Raw genomic sequence first — 22,417 nt, 5'->3', positions numbered from 1 at the left:
TCCAGAGGAGAGGTTGCGCAGACTCTGCAGTGGAGGTGATGAGGCAGGAGGTTCTGAGAGCAGGCTTGACAGGACTTGCAGGGATGAGTATCGGGCTCTCGGCCTGAGAAACTGCAACGGGAGAGGCGCCGCTTCCTGCGTCAGGGAAGATCACAGCAGGAGCAGTTTGGGGTAGAAATAGGAAGGCGAGTTTACACTGCTGACCACGCAGCTGGATATAAAAATCTGCAGAGTCCAGTGGGAGGGTCCAGGCTCGGGGCGAGAAAAGGCTCAGCAGCAGGAGACAGCACTTCCCGCCGTGCGACCGAGCGCGCTGCCCACTGCAGCGGGGGTGCAACGCAGGAGAGAGGCCTGAGGGCAGAGCCCTGGCCCCCAGCATGTGGAGCCAGCTCGACACAAGGACACAGAGAAAGCTGCCGGAGAAGCAGCGGCGAAGAGGCCGAGGCGCTGAAGGCCAAGCGGAGAGCTTATCTAGGAAGACAGAACCAGCGACCGTGCCCAGTGCTGCTGACAGGTCAGGTAAGATGAGGACTGGGGGCTGAAAACCGGGTTTAGCAGCATGGAGGTCACGGGCGACCTTGACAAGAGCAGTCCCTCTGGAAGGGTAGAGACAAAACCCTGACTGAGATGAAACGGATCAAGAAGGGAGAAAACCTGGAACAAAATGAAAGTAGTTTTTTCAGGAGTTTTATAACAAAGGGCAACAAACAAAGGCAATGTGAAACAGACTCCTGAGAGGGACTGCCTTAAGATGAGAGCAGTTACACAACTGTTGGAATGTTCTACTGCTTACCCGCTGATGCAGGAAAGGCGGGCTCTCTGCAGAAAGGCGTTCCAGCGCAGGGGCCATAGACACCAATTTATGCACAGTGAGGGGAGCAGGAGAGGCAGGAGCTGAGGGCACCGAGTTCCGCTGCAGGTGGCAGGGAGACGGCGGCGGCAGCGCGGGCAGCTTATATTTTCTCAGTGAAAGGGAAGCAAGCACGTCAAATGAATTGCCCATGAGGGTGGGACAAGACGTACGCACGTCACCCAGGATAATCGGACGTAAATGCAGTGGAGAAACGCCACAGAAGTGGTGTTTAAACAAATGTGTAAAGAAATGGTCTTTAACGTTCCAGGCAAGCCCAAGCCAAAACTCAAAGCAACACAGGAAGCCTGACAATGTTACACGTGAGATGAGAGCCTGATCCCCCGCTGCTGAGGCAGGAGCAGGCTGAGCTCCCCTAAACCATCACAGGCGTGAAGGCTCTAACAGGCACCTCTCTCGCTGTATTCTCCCTGTTCACTGAACCCATGGCAGGCAAGGCGCAAGGGGGAAGCTGAAGACAATTCAGGGAGTCGCGGGAACCGCAGACGCTCACGCTCTCCTGACTGGCAGAGCAGCCGCAGCAGCCGCAGCAGCAGGCGTGTCCTCGTGGCTGACCCAGCAGACACGCCGTAACGCGGGCATGACGCACCACAAGGGCTTGTTCAGGAGGAGCTCATCCACGCTTTCCAAACGACAGCGGCCGGCGGCCAGGCGGGCCCATCGTGGTGTGCACGTGCAGAGCTCTAAGGGAGCTCAGCTGTTACACATGCACATGTCTACACAACATGGGGCCAGAAAGCCTGACCACCGCCACCTGGCCAACTGCCTGCTCCCTACATTCCACCCCCACAGGGCCTCTCACTTCACAATCTACATACAGCCTCTCTTCCGCAGTCTTCCCCTGGCGAGGAACCCGGACCTTACAGGACACGGCCTTCAGAGCACACTGCTCTAGGTCTGGGACTGGCCTCCACAGGACACCTCTGCACCAATCAGCCCACATCTGTATCTGTGTACATGGGTTTCCCTTGTAGCTCACTTGGTAAAGAATCTGCCTGTAATACAGGAGACCCAGGTTCGATTTCTGGGTTGGGAAGATGCCCTGGAAAAGAAATGGCAATCCACTCCAGTATCCTTGTCGGGAAAATCTCATGGACAGAGAAGCCTGATGGGCTGCAGCGCATGGGGGAGGAAAGAGTCGAGCACGACTGAGTGACTAACACTTTTCCCAGAAGGCACCCCTCCCAGCTCAGGCCCCCTTCGGGCTCTTCACACTTTCAAGATGCGGTCTCCCATGCTACCCTCTACTTCTCTCCGTAAGGACCCACTAAACCCTCCACAGGCACCAGGCCCATTCCTTCACCTTCAAAGAGGGGGTTTTTGCGGCATTCACAGCGTACATCACGAGTCTGTATCCTCGGGGTCACAGCCCACGTGGCGAGCTCGTGTTCCCGCCCAGCCTCTCGCTGCGGGCGCTGACACTGCCGCTCCACTGGGCTGCACCACGGGCCTCACTAACAGGCAGGGGTCTGCAGTCTCGTGAAGTTCCACAACCTCTGTCTCAGTGAGGGGTGAGTGCTTATAGACGCCAACCATTCCATTTCATCCCCAGAACAAATGATACTGTCCACCCCTGTGCTCAGATTCACAAAAGCCATGCTGCCAAGGGTTTCCCTTGCCTTTGCTGAAACCACTTACCCGAGTCGACCAACTCCAGCTGAGTGCATGGTCGACACATCGTGAGCCCAGTCACACTGGGGGCCCCTTGAGGATGCCCCTCGAGGATGCCCCTTGGGCCACAGGCTTCTCATGCTTCCTTTTCTGCTGCACCACAGGCGTCACTGCCAACCCGGGACCCGCGGGCCTCACAATGCTCATGGTCGTCGTCGCTCATGACTTCCCTGTCGGAGGAGCTGGGTCCTCAGGGCCGTGCACCTCGTGCCCCAGTGCATGCAGACGCTGCTCCAGCGAGTCTCTGCAACTGGTGCAGCTGCGCAGCGTCACAGAGGGCACCATCCAAACCCGCCTTCAGGCCGGTCGGGAAAATCCACCTCAGAGTGCCAGCAAGAGAGCTCACTTTAGGCAGGCTGGTAAGGAGTCCACGTGGAAGGCCCCTTTAAGGAGGAGGTAAACATTCTTTCTATTTCACATTCTTTTACCTTAGACACGTAGGCCTTGTAGGCAGCAGTATCTCTTGTTCAAGGACAGGCTTTTTTGGAACTCAGAACGATCGCTAAGGGAGACAGTCTGGGTAAACCCTCCACAGCCTTGGGCTTTGGGTTAACCGGTTCCTTCTGGCTAATCCTGTGTTGGTGTCATCCCAGGATGTATGCTACGGGAAAGGGTCTGAGCAGAACTTTTACAGCCTTCAGGTATTTTTCCTACTCTCAGCAGCTAGCAGAAAAGTATATAATGCTCTGCTTAAACTAGCAAGGCAGGTGATCTTCCTACCCCCTTCTTCTGTCTATGTCAGCAGCTTTTTCTGCCACTGTTGCTTTAATAAAGTTTCTACCACACAAAGGTCTCAGTGACTGAGACCGTCTTTGGTCCCAGAGTTAAATCTTCTCCTCCGGAGACCACAAATTGGGTGGGAAACCGTTCACTGCACGTGTAAGCTATCACTACCATCTTGGAGGCTCATCTGGGATCCCAAGACAAGGAGCAGCTATCATTTTGGGGGCTAAGCTATAAGCCACCAGCAGCAGCAGTCCGTGCCAGCTCACTGAGCAAACAGGAACTCCCCGCCTGCAGCACCTTTTGAATGGTAGCCAGTGAGCCGTCCGCTGCTCCCCCGTCTCCCAGCAGGGCCCGTGCCGAGAGGGCCACGGCCACCTGGTGCCACATCTGCTGCGGCGGCCGCTGGTGGCCTCCATCCGCCGGGGCCTCGGGCCGCTCCACCTGCTGGCTGCCCTGCGGACCACGCCCACCGTCTCGCTGCTCACCCTGCGCGCGGAGCCCAGGGCGGGCGCGGCGTGAGCGGGGAGGCTGGGGAAGCGCAAGGAGCTGCGGGCACTGGGGACACGCTCCCTCTCTGGTGGCGGCCCCGCGACCGCAGGCAGCCGCATTGCACTTCCTCGTGGCCGGCCTGCCACATCGCAGCCATGATGCGCGCACAGGGCTCTCCAGCGAGGGCTTCCACATGTCTACAGGACAAGAGCGGCCCGTGACCCAGCAGGTGGGCCACGCCGCGCCCGCGCAGTGCTGTGAGCGCTCTGGGCCGTCACACGACCAGGCACTTACAAAACGGGCGAGAGCGAGGGGCTGTGGGGCAGAGAGCCCGACATCACAACCTGGCCAGCCAGTCCTCTTCCCCCCCATACCCTGCTCTCTGTCTCCCCTTTACGGCCTCCACTCGTGGACTTCCACTTTTCACACCGCTCACTCACTCACTCTTCCAACCACTTAGCTCACTTCACACCCACTGACCAACTCAAAGCACTTCTGGCAGCAGGCAGTGGTGAACCAACAGCCAAACCACACTTCATGATTTCACCTGCCCTCTAAGTAGCACCCTGACATCAGCGAGCTTCCTCCTTCTCTGACTCTTCTCCCAGACTCCATCACTAACTGGCTTCCCTTTTCCTGCCGGCCTTTAAACATTCTTCTTGTCTATGATTTCTGAGTAGAGCCAGAATCTTCTCCCAGGGTTTTAACCACCAACCCTCAGAAACCCCTAGACCACTGTTTGAGAACCACTGCTTTTGGGCATCAGCGAGAGTGAGTGAAATAATGGGCCATGAAAGCTAAGTGGGTTTGGGAGAAAAGTGAACCCAAGCGACAGACAGGAGTGGACACGCCCATCCACTGGGGTTCCTGGGAAAGAAGCAGCTGCAGAAAAAGGGCTTGCCCAAGGAAGCTGGAAGAACAGAAAGCCGTGATTAAAGCATGCTTTACGATTTTGAAAATTAGTAAGTAAAGCTGGTAGTAGAAGAGCAGTCTCAGGAGTCCCAAGATGTTTGTGCTGCAAAGTGGTACATGAGAAGTCATGAACGATAATGGACAAACAGAAATCGAGGAACCAAAATGCATGGCATGAGATGGACAAGACTAACGGAAAGCAACCCCTCTGAGAGCAGAGTAACGCTAACAATTATAAAAACTAACGGACATTTTACTACTTTGGAAATAAAAGTTTCTATGAACATAAACTGTATCAGACTGGAACAAAACAGTCACAGAACTGGTCAGACTATTTCTCTAGCTCCAAAGACGGGAGCTAGAGCTCCTTCTCAAATGAGCACATCTTTAGCAGAGACAGACCCACAGGGACGTGTAAAATGAGAACAAGGCACGGCGGGGCCTCCTATTCTCCTCCCTCCCGGGGGACAAAAGGAAACACCTAACCAAAAAAGGGGGCACCGCAGCTCCTCGCCACGAGAGGTGAGGCGTGCCGGCAGGAAGGGAGAGGACGGCTCCAAGGGCCCTCTGAGGAGACAGAGCTCCTCTCCCCAGACAGGGAGGGGAGCGCAGGGCTAGCCGAGCCTGCAGCAGCAGCACGCGTGCCTCTGCTCTCTGCCAGCCGCCCTGTAGCAGCCCCCACTGGGGACCTGCAGCCTCAGTCCTGATGCTGAGCAAGAATGGCCAGGCATCTGGAAGCTGAGTTCCCAGCCACAGGTAACCTAACAGAGGTATTCCTAAAGTCTGCTTTATATCACTTCAGCTTTTGGAAAGGAAAAAAAAGTGAAAAGCAAACATCTCCTTCAGCTCGGCATGTCTTACTGAGCTATACAGAGGCAGTGTCCACCCCAGCCGTGAGCAGCCCCGCCCAGCTCCTGCCTCCCTGGGAACCACAGTCAGCATTGAGCCACAGCAACTGTGAACAGTGTCTGTGAGTATCTGGGCTTCATCGGTTTATTCTGTGTGTCTGTGAGCAAGTGACTGCTTCTCTGCTCTGTGCCATTTCAGCTTAAGAAGGCTTTCCTAGGATGCTCTTCTTTCACATGTTGGGAAAAATCTATAATATTAAACTGTTACAAGCAAATATACTTCAATTCCAGGTGTAAGATTTGAACCTAAATTCAAACTAGTGCATTAGAATCAAACTGTACTACAAGTCTCTCATTTAAGACTGATGGGCTTCAGCTAATTTAAGATCACTACAGGCATAAACATCGTTTAAGAGTAATGGGTACAAATGGCCTCGAGGAGAGCTACCACTGAAGGGTTTCTAACAAAATCCTGGGAGAGGAGACAAGTAAACTGTAACTAAGCCAATAGTCTCATTCTACAGCAGAGCCAGAGACCTGGCTTTATCTTAAAGTTGCGAAATCAGAAATCAGAGATGCTTAGTATCCTTTAAGTGAACCAAACAGTAACTAAAATTAAAATCATAATGCTTTCAAATTACCTTAAGGGCCAGACTATGTAGTGAAACACAAGAAAACACAAATAGTTACAAAAATAATAACATAATAAAGATGAAACATATAGAAATCATAATTGTAAGTAAAACTACTAAAAGGAAACTCTCAGATTAAGACATAGCTAAAATAAAGTGACTCAGAAGGATGAAGACAAAACAATAAACAGAGACATACCAAGCAGATGCTAACAACAAAGAGAGTTAAAATGTCACATTCTTTTCCCCTCAGACAAGGCTGCATTAAGACAAAAAGTGTTAAGACAAACTGGGGCCCTCTGTCAACAATGGGATAGCCCATAATGAGGAGATAGTCTCCATGCATCAAAAGGCGCAGCACCAGAATACATTCTTTAAAACTAAATATGCAACGAAAAACAAAGCACTCGTGGCGAGCACGCTGAGTCAGCCCTGGCCGACTCGTCGTGAGCCCGTGGACTGCAGCCCGCCAGGCGCCTCTGTCCATGGGGATTCTCCAGGCAAGAGTACTGGAGTGGGCTGCCACGCCCTCCTCCAGGGGACCTTCCCAACCCAGGACTGAACCCAGTCAATCCGCACTGCAGGCGGGCTCTTGTCTGAGCCACCAGGGAAGCCCCAAGTGCCCCCCACTCTAGCACTCCACTTCCCAAGCCCCTCACAGCCAGGAGAAAATTCTGGCTCCGTGGACTTGCCTATTTTGGATATTTCATACAGAAGAATCATACAATATCTGACTTTTTGTGTCTGGCTTCTTTCACTAAGCATGTTTTCAAAGTTAATTCATGTTGCAACATGTATAAATACATCATTCTTTCAGACTTTTTACAGTAAAATAAACCCCTACTTGATGAAAAACACATTGCATTCTTGTTGCTAGCAGCTGCAAGCATTCTGTTCAGATCTACTTGCATATGTACACAAGGATATATGTACAAAGATGTTCACTGCTTCGCTGTAACTCCAACAACCACCTTTCAAAACAGAGACAACAAAATGGCCAGGGCTCCATTTCCACACTTAATCTGAATGCATAGCACATGCTGATATCTACTCTAACAGCAACTAACTAGGCCTATCACAATAAACTGCCCAATGCCTTTCAATTTGTGCTTCAACAAAGAATAAACAGTATTTCCTCACAAAAAATAACACTTGAGACATTTAACAAGGAGTAAATATTCCATCTCTCAAGATTAACGCAGCAAATTTCTAGTTCATTAACGTCATCTACAATATTACACTTTATTACTTGTTCTTGAGATTTTTCAGATTCTATACATTCTTACAATTGAGTCGTGAGCAAGAAGCCCTTTAAATCCATTCTGAAACCCGTCTGAGAAAACGCAAAGGAAGGGCAGTGTCACTCGTCCTCCGGGCTCCTCCTCCCACTTGCAGCCCTTCCCACCACACAGCCTCCCGCCTCCTGGATCCCCACAAACCCCTCGTCCACAGGCTGCAGCACAGCAATGATCTCTACCGAACGCTTCATGGAAATGAAACCTGTCTCCTAAATCTCCTAAACTATGTCTGATACTTAATGTATTTTAGGTATACTGGAGGTACTAACACAAATAGGAACGATCTTGACAATCTCCTGAATCCCACTGAGTACCCTGACAAAATTTTAAAATAAGCTGAGTAAATCACACTCCCTTTCCACTGCTAGTTTCTCAGCCTCCGTCAGGTATGATCAGGGAAAAGGGAAGACACTCTGAACTGGATGAAAGGTGAGCGTTTAGATGAGACTGGAGTCGACTGCTCAATAGGTGAAAGTGACTCTAAAGCTGTAAGATGAGCCCCAAGCTGTCATCAGGGGTATGGCACAAAGATCCAACAGAGCCCCGCTGCAAGCAGCAGGACGAGAATATTCAGCTTCTTTATAACTGTTTCCTAGACAGCATGTTACAAAACAGACCCATCACTTTGCCAACAAAGGTCCATATGGTCAAAGCCATGGTTTCTCCAGCAGTCATATATGGATGCGAGAGTTGGACCATAAAGAAAGCTGACCACTGAAGAATTGATGCTTTTGAACCGTGATGCTGTAAGGAGATCAAACCAGTCAATCCTAAAGGACATCAACCCTGAATATTGGAAGGACTGATGCTGAAGTTGATGTTCCAATACTTTGGCCACCTGATGCAAAAAGCTGACTCACTGGAAAAGACCCTGAAGCTGGGAAAGACTGAGGGCAAGAGGAGAAGGGGGCAATGGAGGATGAGATGGTTGGATGGCATCACTGACTCAATGGACATGAGTTTGAGCAAACTCTGGGAGATGGTAAAGAACAGGGAAGCCTGGCGTGCTGCAGTCTATGGGGTCACAAAGAATCAGACACAACTGAGGGACTAACACTTTTCATAGGTATTTTGCGGATACTCTTTACCAAGCTGAGGAAGTTCACCTCTACTTCCAGTTTACTGAGAGTTTATCATGAATGGATGCTGGATCTTGTCAAATGCTCCTTCTGATCTACTGATACCATCTTAGGGTGTTTCTTCTTTAGCCTGCTGATGTAACAGACGACACAAAGTGGCTTTTGTAGTACAATCCCAACAGTGTGGAGTTCTTTTGTACACTGCTGGAATCCACTTACCAGTATCTTCTTGTAGATTTGTGCATCTATGCTCATGAGAGGCATCAGTCTGTAGTTTTCCTTCACTACAGTGTCTCTGTCTGGCATTAGGGTAATACTGGCCTCACAGGATGAGTTAGGGAGTTTTCCCTCTGCTTCTATTTTCTGTAAGAGATTGCAGAGAATTTATATCACTTCTTCCTTAAATATTTGGGAGAATCACCAGCCAAACAATCTGGCACTGGTTTGGGAAGGTTAACAGTTGATTCAAGTTCTTTAGTAGATACAGACCTACTCTACTATCTGCTTTTCCTTGTGTGAGCTCTGGCAAACTGTATCTTTGACGGAATTTGTTCATTTCATCTTAAGTTTTCAAATCTGTGGGCACAGAAATGTTCATAATATCCTGCAGTATCGTTGCAATGCCAATGGAATCATCTGCAATAGCTGCTCTTTCATTTCTGATTCTAGTAATTTGTGTTTTTCCTGTTTATCTTAGATAGCTTCAGTTCAGTTCAGTCATTCAGTCGTATCCAACTCTTTGCAACCCCATGGACTGCAGCACTCCAGGCTTCCCTGTCCATCACCAACTCCCAGAGCCTGCTCAAACTCATGCCCATCGAGTCGGTGATGCCATGCAACCATCTCATTCTCTGTCATCCCCTTCTCCTCCTGCCTTCGATCTTTCCCAGCATCAGGGTCTTTTTCAATGAGTCAGTTCTTCACATCAGGTGGCCAAAGTACTGCAGTTTCAACTTCAGCATCAGTGCTTCCTATGAATGTTCAGGACTGATTTCCTTCAGGGTTTCTTCTGCTTTCCGAGTACTTCAGAGCTCCCCAATGCTATCTGTGTTACTAATCTGTAGTCTACCTGGACTGTGGTGTGAGAGCAGACGTCGTGTGGTTTCTGCTTTTAAGGTGCATTATAAAGTGCGGCTCATCTCCGTGAATGTTTCATGCAAGCTTGAGAAGAACATACATTGTGCTATTGTTGGATGAAGGCATCTGTAAATGTCAATTAGATCCAGCTGACTGATCGTATTATTTAGTTTAACTATATATGTATACGCTTACTGATTTTCTGCCTACTGGATCTGCCCATTACCAACAGAGGGGGTGTTGCAGTCTCCAGCTATGTTAGTCGGAGAAGGCAATGGCACCCCACTCCAGTACTCTTGTCTGGAAAATCCCATGGACAGAGGAGCCTGGTGGGCTGCAGTCCATGGGGTCACTACGAGCCGGACATGACTGAAGCGACTCAGCAGCAGCAGCAGCTATGTTAGTGGATTCATCCGTTTCCTTTGGCAGTTCACTCAGTTTCTGCCTCATGTATTCTGATGCTCTGTTGTCACGCGCATACACACTAAGGACTGTTATGTCCTTTAGGAAAGCTAACCCTTTATCATTATGCATTGCTCCTTTTATTCCCGACAATCTTCCTGGCTCTAAGTCCACCTTGTCTGAAATTAACAGCTACTTCAGCTCTCTTGATTAGTTAACACGGTCTATCTTTCTGCATCCCTTTACTTTTAATGTGTGTGTATGTATGTGTGCGTGCACACGCGCGCACATGCTCAGTCATATCCAACTCTTTGTGACCCCATGGACTCTAGCCCACCAGGCTTCCCTGCCCATGGGATTCTCCAGGCAAGAATACTGGGGTGGGTTGCCATTTAGGAAATGGGATCTCCAAGGGATCTTTCCCACCCAGGGACTGAACCCAAGTCTTTCACAAATCCTGCACTGGCAAACTGATTCCTTACCGCCAGCACCACCCAGGATAACACACTTTTAATATATCTGTATCTTTATATTTAGTGGATTTCTTATAGACAACACACACTTGGGATTTTTAATTCACTCTGACAATCTTTTAAGTGATTTATTTAGACCATTAAAGTAATCACTGATATTGTTGTTTTAATAGTTATCATAGTTTTAACAATTTTCTATTCATTGACCATGCTATTTAGATTTTTGCCTTTAGTCTTTTTCTGCCATCTCTGGTTTAAACTGAGGATTTTACGTGATTCTATTTTCTCTCTTCTGTTAGCCTAACAGTTACACTTCTTTATAAATATTTTTGTTGGCTGCCCTAGAATTTACAATTAAATACACTATACTGCTTCATAGGTAGTGCAGCTACCTTACAGAGTTTTCCCAATTTCTTCCAGCTGTCCCTACAACGTTAGTGTCATTCATTTTACTTATCCACAAGCTAATCACTGGATACACTGGTGTTATCACTTTCAATAAACTGCTATATGTTGGATTAAAAACAAGAAATTTATTTAACCTTAATTTATTCAGAATACTTTTTCTTTTCTTATGTAAATCTGAGTTTCTTACCTAATTTTCCTTCTCTCTTTAGAACTACTTTTAAAATTTCTTGTCAAGCAAGTCTATTAGCAACAGCTTACCTCAATTTTTGTTTGTACTATATAGCACAGGGAACTATCTTTTTTTATTTTTTTTTAAAGCAGATGTAAACTTTATTACTCCCATTTTATTCAATACAAATGGAAAACTCAAGCATACAAATAGGCCTAAAACACCACTTATTTCTAGGCTTTGTTGTTGTTTAATCACTAAGCAATGTCTGACTCTTTGTGATCCCATGGACTGTAGCTTGCTAGGCTCCTCTGTCCATGGAATTTCCCATGCAAGAATATTGGAGTGGGTTGCCATTCCCTTCTCCAGGGAACTATCTTAAATATCTTGTAATAACCTATAATAGGGGTTCCCCAGAGGCTCAGGGTTAAGGAATCCCCTGGAGAAATGGCAACCCACCCCAATATTCTTGCCTGGGAAGTCCCATGGACAGAGAAGACTTGCGGGCTACAATCCACGGAGTCACGAAAGAGTCGGACACGACTTAGTGACTAAACAACAACAGTAACCTATAACGGAAAAGAATCAGAAAAAGAAAAGTAGATATAACTGAATTACTTAGCAGTACTAATTGATTGAAACTAATACAAGATTGCGGGGGACTGCCCGTGAAGGGTTAAGTCTTGGGAGCTGCTCGGCGTTATGCAGAGCCTTAGGCACGTCCCTAAGCTCCCTGTCCCGCCCCCCTGAAGAATTTACTACCCTTAAGGCTCCGGGACGTCTCGGTCTTGCAACATTTCATAGAAGATAGATTAGCTTATTGATAGAAGATAGATTATCTATTTGTGATCTGTACACAACGGTAAGGGTCTTGTGATTGTATCTGGAGATTAATATACAATCTTGTGAATGTCAGAAGTCACGTACTTTATCCTATATATACTGCAGCACAATAAAGGAAGGCATCAGCCATTTTGGTCTGATCCTCTCAACCCCATCCTTTGTCTCTCTCTTATTTTTCTTAGCGGGGACGCTCCGTTCTCTCCCTGTGCAGGTGCGACTCTTGCTTGTGCTGGCCGCGGCAGGTGGCGCCCAACGTGGGGCTCGATTTCGACAGTTTTCCTCACCACTACTCTTATTAGCTAAAAAGAGTGAGTATACGTATACAAGTGAATTTAAATTGAGGAGGAGTAGTAAGGTATATAGTTGAGAGTATAAATATGGGACAGACGCATAGTCGTCAATTGTTTGTACATATGTTATCTGTAATGTTAAAACATCGGGGAATTACTGTTTCCAAACCTAAATTAATCAATTTTCTTTCATTTATTGAGGAAGTTTGCCCTTGGTTCCCCAGAGAAGGTACAGTAAATTTAGAAACATGGAAAAAGGTAGGGGAACAAATTCGGGCTCATTATACTCTACATGGCCCTGAAAAGGTGCCTGTTGAAACTTTATCCTTTTGGACACTAATTCGTGATTGTCTGGACTTTGATAATGATGAATTAAAACGTTTAGAAAATTTACTGAAACAGGAAGAAAATCCTCTACATGTTCCTGATCCGGAACCCAGGTATGCTGTTCCCAAGGGAGTTGAAGGCGACCCTCCGTTTTCTAAATTATCGCGTCCTTCAGATAATGATGATTCACTTTCATCCACAGATGAGGCGGAATTAGACGAAGAAGCTGCTAAATACCATCAAGAAGATTGGGGTTTTTTAGCACAAGAAAAGGGGGCGTCAACATCTAAAGATGATTTGATTGAATGTTTAAAAAACCTCACTGTTGCTTTACAGAGTTCAGGAATTAAGCTTCCCATTAGCAACTCTAAATCTCCTTCTGCTCCGCCTCTTCCCCCTGCCTATGCTCCTTCCATTATAGCAGGTCTCGATCCCCCTCCGGGGCCTCCTCCTCCTCCTCCTCCATCTGAGATTGTGTCTCCGCTGCAAAAGGCATTGAAACAAGCACAACGACTTGGTGAGGTCGTCTCCGACTTTTCTTTTGCTTTTCCTGTCTTTGAAAATAACAACCAGCGTTTTTATGAAGCGCTGCCTTTTAAACAATTAAAAGAGTTAAAGATTGCTTGCTCACAATACGGTCCTACCGCTCCATTCACTATTGCTATGATAGAAAGTTTGGGTACTCAAAATCTACCCCCAAATGATTGGAAACAAATAGCTAGGGCCTGTCTTTCGGGAGGAGATTATTTACTATGGAAATCTAAATATGCTGAACAGTGTGCTCGTATAGCCGATGTCAATCAGCAACAAGGTATACAAACTTCCTACGAAATGTTGGCTGGTGAAGGTGCTTTCCAGGCTACTAATACTCAACTTAACTTTTTACCTGGTGCATATCCACAAATATCAAATGCGGCTCGACAGGCATGGAAAAAACTTCCTAACTCTAGTATTAAGACAGAAGATCTCTCAAAAGTCCGACAGGGACCTGATGAGCCTTATCAAGACTTCGTGGCACGGCTCTTAGATGCTATAAGATGCCAAAGCGCCGCGCTAGATCCCAGAGAGGCTGCAGATACAAAACGGGGCGGCTGCGGCTTTTTGGACATACATTTCCGATCCACCTACGATTCAATCATTAGGATGGGATAAAGAAGTAGTACCTGTCTATGTCAATGATACAAGTCTTTTGGGAGGAAAATCAGATATTCATATTTCTCCCCAGCAAGCTAATATCTCTTTTTATGGTCTTACTACACAATATCCTATGTGCTTTTCTTATCAATCACAACATCCTCACTGTATACAGGTGTCAGCTGATATATCTTATCCTCGAGTGACTATTTCTGGCATTGATAAAAAAACCGGAAAAAGATCGTACCGTGACGGAACCGGACCTCTCGACATTCCGTTTTGCGACAAACATCTAAGCATCGACATAAGAATAGACACTCCTTGGACTTTATGTCAAGCCCGGGTTGCGTCAGTGTACAACATCAACAACGCCGATGCCACCCTTTTATGGGATTGGGCACCTGGGGGAACACCTGATTTCCCTGAATATCGAGGACAGCATCCACCCATTTTCTCTGTAAACACTGCTCAAGTATATCAAACAAAACTGTGGAAACTTTTGGCTGCTTTTGGTCATGGCAATAGTCTATATTTATAACCCAATATTAGTGGGAGTAAAAATGGTAATGTAGGAGTTACAGGGTTTTTATATCCAAGAGCTTGTGTCCCTTATCCATTCATGCTGATACAAGGCCATGTGGAAATAACACTGTCATTGAATATTTATCATTTAAATTGTTCTAATTGCATACTTACCAATTGCATAAGAGGTGTTGCTAAAGGAGAACAAGTTATAATAGTAAAACAACCTGCTTTTGTAATGTTACCTGTTGAAATAACTGAAGCTTGGTATGACGAGACTGCTTTAAAATTGCTACAACGCATTAACACAGCTCTTAGCCGCACTGAAAAAAGTGTGAGCCTGATTGTTCTGGGTATAGTATCTTTAATCACCCTTATAGCAAATGCTGTCACCGCTTCTGTATCTTTAGCACAATCCATTCAAGCTGCTCATACTGTAGATTCCTTGTCATATAATGTTACTAAAGTAATGGGAACACAAGAAGATATAGATAGAAAAATAGAAGATAGACTATCAGCTTTATATGATGTGGTTAGAGTTCTAGGAGAACAAGTTCAGAGCATTAGTTTCCGCATGAAAATCCAATGTCATGCTAATTATAAGTGGATTTGTGTTACAAAAAAGGCTTATAATGCATCTGATTTTCCGTGGGATAAGGTGAAAAAACATCTACAAAAAATATGGTTTAATACTAATGTGTCTCTAGATCTACTGCAGTTGCATAATGAAATTCTTAATATTGAAAATTCTCCAAAAGCTACTTTGAACATAGCTGATACTGTTGATAATTTTTTACAAAATTTATTTTCTAACTTCCCTAGCCTTCATTCACTGTGGCGTAGCATAATTGCTGTGGGCGCGGTTCTGACTGTTGTGCTTATATTGATTTGTTTAGCTCCTTGCCTTATTCGTAGCATTGTTAAAGAATTTTTACATATGAGAGTTCTGATACATAAAAACATGTTGCAACACCGACATCTTATGGAGCTTTTAAAAAAATAAAGAGAGGGGAGCTGCGGGGGACTGCCCGTGAAGGGTTAAGTCTTGGGAGCTGCTCGGCGTTATGCAGAGCCTTAGGCACGTCCCTAAGCTCCCTGTCCCGCCCCCCTGAAGAATTTACTACCCTTAAGGCTCCGGGACGTCTCGGTCTTGCAACATTTCATAGAAGATAGATTAGCTTATTGATAGAAGATAGATTATCTATTTGTGATCTGTACACAATGGTAAGGGTCTTGTGATTGTATCTGGAGATTAATATACAATCTTGTGAATGTCAGAAGTCACGTACTTTATCCTATATATACTGCAGCACAATAAAGGAAGGCATCAGCCATTTTGGTCTGATCCTCTCAACCCCATCTTTTGTCTCTTATTTTTCTTAGCGGGGACGCTCCGTTCTCTCCCTGTGCAGGTGCGACTCTTGCTTGTGCTGGCCGCGGCACAAGATTATTGTAACTTTAATGGTATTTTCCCCTGCTTTTCAACTATGAAAATCGTATTTTCATTTTGTACTGGGCCCCAAAACTTAGGTAGCCAGCCCTGGAAAAATTTGAAAACATGGAACTTCCTGGACAGCAAGTACAGAATATGAAGGAGAAAGTCCCCATCACCTTGTTCTTTTAAAATCTAGACATTAAGTTAACAAAGCTACATCAGGTTCTCTTAGTAACTAGAACTCTGAAACTGGCTAGCTACTCACAGCCAGGTACTCCTAGCTAGGACTTGATTCTCCCATGGAAAATCAACAACTTCAGAAAACATTAACATCAGAGAAGGCCACTCTGTGACCATAACGGATGAAGAATAAATAAGATCACTCTGTAGCTATATCTGAACAAAGACAAAAAATGTGAACTCTGTCCAAAGCATAAAAATGACTGGACACTCCTCACCCTGGCTAATCTGAATGACTTGCAGCTTTACCAACTGCAGCATGAGCCTCACTCAAATCTTTTTTCATCCTGTGTGCTCAGCTGCTCAGTCGTGTCCAGCTCTTTGCTACTCCATGGATTGTAGCCTGCCAGGTTCATCGGTCCGTGGAATTTTCCAGGGAAGAACACTGGAGCGGTTTGCCATTGCCTGTTTCAGGGGCTTGTCCTTCTACATATGACCTATTCAGATATCCAGTCACAGGGCTTCCCTGGTGGCTCAGTAGTAAAGAAGCCACCTGCCAAAGCGGGAGACACAGGTTTGATTCCTGCTCCAGGAGGATCCCACATGCCTCAGAGCAACTAAGCCTGTGTGTGCCACAATCACTGAGCCTGTGCCCCAATCCAAAGGCGCTGCAACTGCTGGAGCCTGTGCACCTGGAGCCTGTGCGCCCTGGAGCCCGTGCACCGTAGAGCCCGGGCGCCCTGGAGCCTGTGCTCCGCAGCAAGAGAGCCACTGCAATGAGAAGCCCAACTCGAGAGGAGCCCCCACGCTCCCCAACGAGAGAGAGGGCTTTGAGCGACAAACACCCAGCACAGCCAAAAATAAACAAATAAATGTTTTAAAAGAGTGATCTAATTCTGTGCACCTGAGATCCAAAAGGAAAAGGAAATAAAAAGACAGCAAAAAGAAGAAAGAACTGGATCATTACCACCTCACAGTAGCAGCTAAATGTGACCATTATAGTAACTGACAAGAGAACTCTGAAATATTCATAATATTAAAGATTCATAATACTAAAGTAAGATTATTACATGAGCTTTTAAAAATTAAATACTACACCACATACAAAAAACTAACTCAAAGTGGATCAAAGACCTCAAAAATGTCAGTTAAAACTATACAACTCTTAGAAGAAAACATAAGGGAAAATCTTCATGGTACTGGATTTGGCAATAATTTCTTGGATAGAACACCAACAATACAGGCAACAATGACAAACAAGTGAAAAAAAAAACAGGGCTTCACCAAAATTTAAAACTTTAGTCCACCACCTTTTAGAGTAAAAAGGCAACCCACGGAATGAAAGAAAACATTGTCAGATCACAAAGGGATTAATATCTAGAATATATAAAGAACTCCTAAAACTCAACAACAAAATAACCCAATTCAAAAATGGGCAACGGGCTTCCAATAGACATTTCTTCAAAGAAAATACACAAATGTCCAAAAGCACATAAACCAATGCTCAACATCACTAACCATCAGAAACACAAGTCAAAACCATAATGAAATACCGCTGCACACCCACTAGGAGAACTACGCCTTTTTAAAAGCCAGAAAGCAGCAGGTGTCGGTGAAGAGACAGAGAAACTGAAGCTCTGGCACATCACTGCCAGGAATGGAAGACGGTCCGGCCTCTGTGGGGAGCGGGACGGCGACTCCTCAGGAAACGAAGCGCAGGATTACCATGAGCTCCAGAAACTCAGACTCCGGGCATATCCCTAAAAGAGCTGAAACCAAGGCCTGGAACAAGTATTCATACCCCCATGTTCGCAGCAGCATCGGTCACAGTAGCCAGGAAACAACCCGAAGGTCCCCTGATGGGTGAACGGATGAGCAAAACAAGGCTGCACACACAATGGAATTTTATCCAGCCTTAGAAAGGAAGGAAATGCCGACACGTCCCTCAACATGGATGAAGCCTGAAAACACGCTAGGGGAAATAAGCCAGACACAAAAGGACAGATACTGCACAACCCCACGTACACGAGTTACCTGGACAGTAACATTCAGAGACAGAAAGCAGAGCGGTGGCCACCGGGAGCTGGAAGGAGCGCGGAGCCAGTTTTCATCGAAGGAAAGAGTTTCAGTCTGGAATGGCGATAAAGTTCTGGAGATGGATGGTGGTGATTCACAGCAGTGCAAATGTGCTCAGTGTCACTAAAGGCACACTCAAAAATGGTAAACTGTAAGCTACGTGTATTTTATCTTTTTGGCAAAACAAAAAAAGTTGAATAATGTAAAGAACTGGCACCATGGCAGTCAGAGAAGAAAACTAACAGGAATCCAAAGTGGAAAAGAAGTTAAAACTGTCTCTATCTGCAGACGACATGACATTATACACGCTGCCGCTGCTGCTAAGTCGCTTCAGTCATGTCCGACTCTGTGCGACCCCAGAGACGGCAGCCCACCAGGCTCCCCCGTCCCTGGGACTCTCCAGGCAAGAACACTGGAGTGGGGTGCCATTTCCTCCTCCAATGCATGAAAGTGAAAAGTGAAAGTGAAGTCGCTCAGTCGTGTCCGATTCTTCGAGACCCCATGGACTGCAGCCCACCAGGCTCTCCCGTCCCTGGAGTTCTCCAGGCAGGAGCACTGGAGTGGGGTGCCACTGCTTTCTCTGACAGTGGAACACCACTCAGCCATGAAAAAGGATGGAATGACGCCACATGCAGCAACACGGATGGACCTAGAGACTATCTCACTAACTGAAGTCAGAAGGTGAAAGAAAAATACATTCCACTTATAGCAGAATCTTAAAAAAAAGATACAAATGAACTTATTTACAAAACAGAAACAAACTCACAGACTGCAAAAACAAACCTACTTTTAAAACTAAATGAAAAAAGAATTGGTGACAAGTCCTAGAGAAAATCAAGCATTTATGCTCACTCTAAATATGAGCACTTCAAGGAAGGAAAGCCAAAGACCAGAGACTCACTAAGCTGGGCCACTGTCTGCACGGGCTCCGCAGCAGCAGCAGAGTCTATCCGCCATTCAGGGGTCCTGGGCCAGGAGAGGTAGGGCTGAGGAGGAGCAGAACTAAGGGATTCTAGAATCAGTGTCAAAACTGAGTTGTTTCCAGGCTAGCAGACCAAAAACATAAAGCTCCTGGATACTAAAATATGGGTACTTTTCTCAATCCAAATAAAAGAATATCTGATTAATCTAAAATACAGCCAAAACAGACCAATGGAACTGCACAGAGTTTCAATTAAATCCCACAAATATACAGTTACTTAATTGTGTGACTGGGCTTCCCTGGTGACTCAGATGATAAAGAATCTGCCTGCAATGCAGGGGACCTAGGTTCAGTCCCTGGGTTGGGAAGATCCCCTGGAGAAGAGAATGGCAACCCACTGCAGTATTCCTGCCTGGAGAATTCTATGGACAAAGGAGCCTGTCAGGCTACAGTCCATGGGGTTGAAAACAGCTGGACACGACTGAGTGACTTTCACTTTCAATTTGTGACTAAGGTCATAAATACTGTTGAAGCAATCAGACATCCAAGTGAGAAAAAAAAAAATATCCCTCCTACTTTATAACACACACAGAAAATGAATTCCAGATGAGCTACAGGTTAAAGAGGAGGTAGCTGCTGCTCAGTCACTAAGGCGCGTTCTGCTCTTGGCAACCCCGTGATGGGACTGCAGCGCGCCAGGCTCCCCTGTTCTGCACTCTCTCCCGGAGTTCACTCAAACTCATATCCCTTGAGTCAGTGATGCCATCCAACCATCTCGTCCTCTGCCGCCCCCTTCTTCTTTTGCTTTAAATTTTTCCCAGCATCAGGGCCCCTCCGATGAATCAGCTCTTCGCATCAGGTGGCCAGATGATAGAAGGAGTAAACCAATGAAGCATTTGGAGAAAAGCACAAGAGAGCATCTTCAGAACCTTGGAGTAACCAAAGATTTTTTTAAACAGGACATAAAAAAAATCACTAGTCAGAAAAGAAAAAATTCTGATAAAGTGAACTATATTAAAATTAAGAATTTCTGCTCATAAGATATCATTAAGCGAAAAGGAATCCACTGAATGAGAAAAAGACTTACTATATACATACACATATATATACATATATGTGACTGAAGGATCATATCCAGAAAACACAAAGAACTCTTGCAATCACTATTAAAAACATAAACAAGTTTAAAAATGGGGAAAAGACCTGAAGACTCGTCACAAAAGATTTCCAAATGGCCAAAAAAAATATGAAGAGATGCTCAAATTCTTATCATCAGGGAAATGCAAATAAAACCTTCTGTGCAATAAATACCATGACACTTATCAGAATGGTTTTTTTTTAATGCTAAGTATTTGTACAGATGAGAAGCAAATCAAACCTCTTCTACAGTGCCAGTGGGAGTGTAAATTGGTACAACTCACTTTGGCAAACTACTTCAAAGTATCTACTACAGATGAACAAACCCACAACCTATAACCTAGAGGTTCCATGCTGAGTGCAGACCTAACAAATGGATACACACATTCACCAAAAGCCATGTACAAGAATACTGGTAAACAGGGCCTGAACACGACTGAAGCGCCCACCAACAGTAAAATAAAGATAAACTGTGCTAGAGCCACACAGCTACAGCATTATGGATGAATCACAGTCACATACAACACAGAGGAATTTCACAAGCGCTGATGAGTGAAAGAAATTAGACACAGGACAGAGCATACCATAAGGTTCTGTGTCTGTGAGTTCAAAGCTAAGCCCAGCTGTTAAAGCCAGGAGAGTGGCTCCTCCTGGTGGAACAGAGAGGACCCAGACCAGGAGAAGGGACTGGCCTCTGGGACGCTGGCCGCCCCGCTTCTCAGTCTGTCTTCGGGACTGCAGCAGCGTGCTTAAAGCGCCTCAGGCTGGGCATGGATGATTACGTGCTTCTGTTTATTTCAGCTTCAAGTCACAAATTTAAACTAAAATGCCGTATCAGAGTCCACCAGTTCAGAACTTACATCTCTTTATTCCAAGGTATGACTTGGCAGAGTGTTCTCAATTTTCTAGATCAGTAACTACCCAAACTAGGCAATTCTCAACCAGCATTTTCCACCTAAAACCAAGGGACTGACTGAGTTTGAGGGAAGGGAGTTAGAAGAAGGAAGAGGTAACCACAAATACCCCAAGTTTACATATTTTACATCGTTATGAAAACACAAACACACGCAACCATAACGTGCTCCAGTGCCATCAGGAAAAGGTGAAAACATCAAAGGAGGTTGCTAAGGCCAAGCCTGCTTCCCGACCCCTGGCAGCAGCACAGAAGGACAGGGGACCAACAACGGATGGCTCCCTTCAGATGCTGCTTCCAGAGCACAAAGGACTTCTGCTCGGGGCCCTCAACCCCATAGACCTTGGGTCTTCACACCAAACGCCAGGTTTCGGAAAGGTGTGTGCTAACCAGGACGAGGGTCCCGGCCGGGCTAGGATACCAAGCTTGGCCCTTGCCCGGCGCCTGCGAGGGCGGCCCAGGTCCTGCTGGATGCCCGCCTGCACACCTGCCTACTGTGCCAGGCCACAGGGGGAGCCGGGACACGGGGGACCCGGTCACGGGGGAGCGGGCCACGGGGTGAGGCCACTAGGGGGAGCCGAGCCACGGGGGAGCCGAGCCACGGGGGTGCGGGCCACGGCTGCAGGGTGGGCTGCGGGGCCGTCGTCCGCCGCTGGGAGGGTGACCGGCTCAGGACGAGCCCGGGGCGAGCAGGACGCAGGTGGCACCGAAGCACTCCCGGGGGCGGACAGGTGATACACGGAACCGCGCCAGGACAGGGAGCAGCTGGGCGCGCGGTGGGGACGGGGCCTGGGGGAGAGGCGCGCCGCGGGGACCCTAGGGAAGAGGGGAGGGCCGGAGGGGAGGGCAGGTGGACCGAGGCGGGGAGAGGCCGACGAGGCGGGCGGGGGGCGCTCACCGTGGACTCCCGCACTTGGCTGTGAAAGTGCTGCTCCCGCGCTGACACCTCGTCCTGCCCTTCCATCCTCCTTCATGCCCGCCGCCTCGCCGCCCGCGCGCTCCGCCGCACCATCGCCTACCGGCTCGAGGGGCTGGACGGCCGCCTCGCCGGCCGGGACGGGAATGGGCGGACAGTCGGCCGCTACACGGACGGTGACCAGAACCCCTGCTGCTGCCACAGCCGCCGTCTCAACCGCCGCCTGAGGAGAAGCCGCTCGGTGTGCCGAGGGCTGGCGCGTCGCGGGCCGGGGCGGGGCGGGGGCGGGGCGTGACGTCAGAGGAAGGCGCCGCGCGTCAGAGGAGCGCGCCGAGGGCCCCTGAGGGGGCGTGAGGCCGGGGGCGGGGCCTGGCGGGTGGGCCTTGGGGCCACGCCCCTCGCGAGAGCCGGCAAATTCCAGCCTAGAGCCGGGCGAGGAGCTAGCTGTTGGGGTCGGGTCCCGCGTGAGCGCGGGCTAACGGGGGCGGGCGGCGCGCCGGGGACGACCCTGTGTGGCAGCTGCAGTCCGCTCCCCTCACCGGCACCGAACCGCCAGTTCCCTGGGCGGTGTCCGCTGGGAGGTCTCCGGCGGGAACCGTCACTCCGCCCAAGTAAGCCCGGAAACCTGGTTTCACTGGATCTGACCAGCGGCCGGGCTGCCGCTGGC

At 47.6% G+C, this 22,417-nt stretch overlaps 1 protein-coding gene across 3 annotated transcripts in view; it reads right to left on the bottom strand.

Annotated features, from left to right (window-relative positions):
• The window catches only part of LMBR1 (limb development membrane protein 1), a 135,937-nt gene extending 113,911 nt beyond the window's left edge, over nt 1-22,026 (bottom strand). For 2 of the 3 annotated variants that reach the window (XM_018046643.1, XM_018046644.1), the window contains exon 1: nt 21,733-22,026. In XM_018046643.1, the coding sequence (XP_017902132.1) occupies nt 21,733-21,798 (66 nt within the window). In that variant the 5' untranslated portion in view covers nt 21,799-22,026. Of the gene's footprint in view, nt 1-17,587; nt 17,651-21,732 lie in introns of those variants that run through there. The other variant, XM_013963627.2, reaches the window with a different exon arrangement.

Source organism: Capra hircus, chromosome 4 (genome assembly GCF_001704415.2).
Source record: "Capra hircus breed San Clemente chromosome 4, ASM170441v1, whole genome shotgun sequence".
Taxonomy (NCBI): Eukaryota; Metazoa; Chordata; class Mammalia; order Artiodactyla; family Bovidae; genus Capra; species Capra hircus.
Note: the sequence above shows the minus strand (reverse complement) of the source record. Positions and strands in the feature narration are given on the sequence as shown.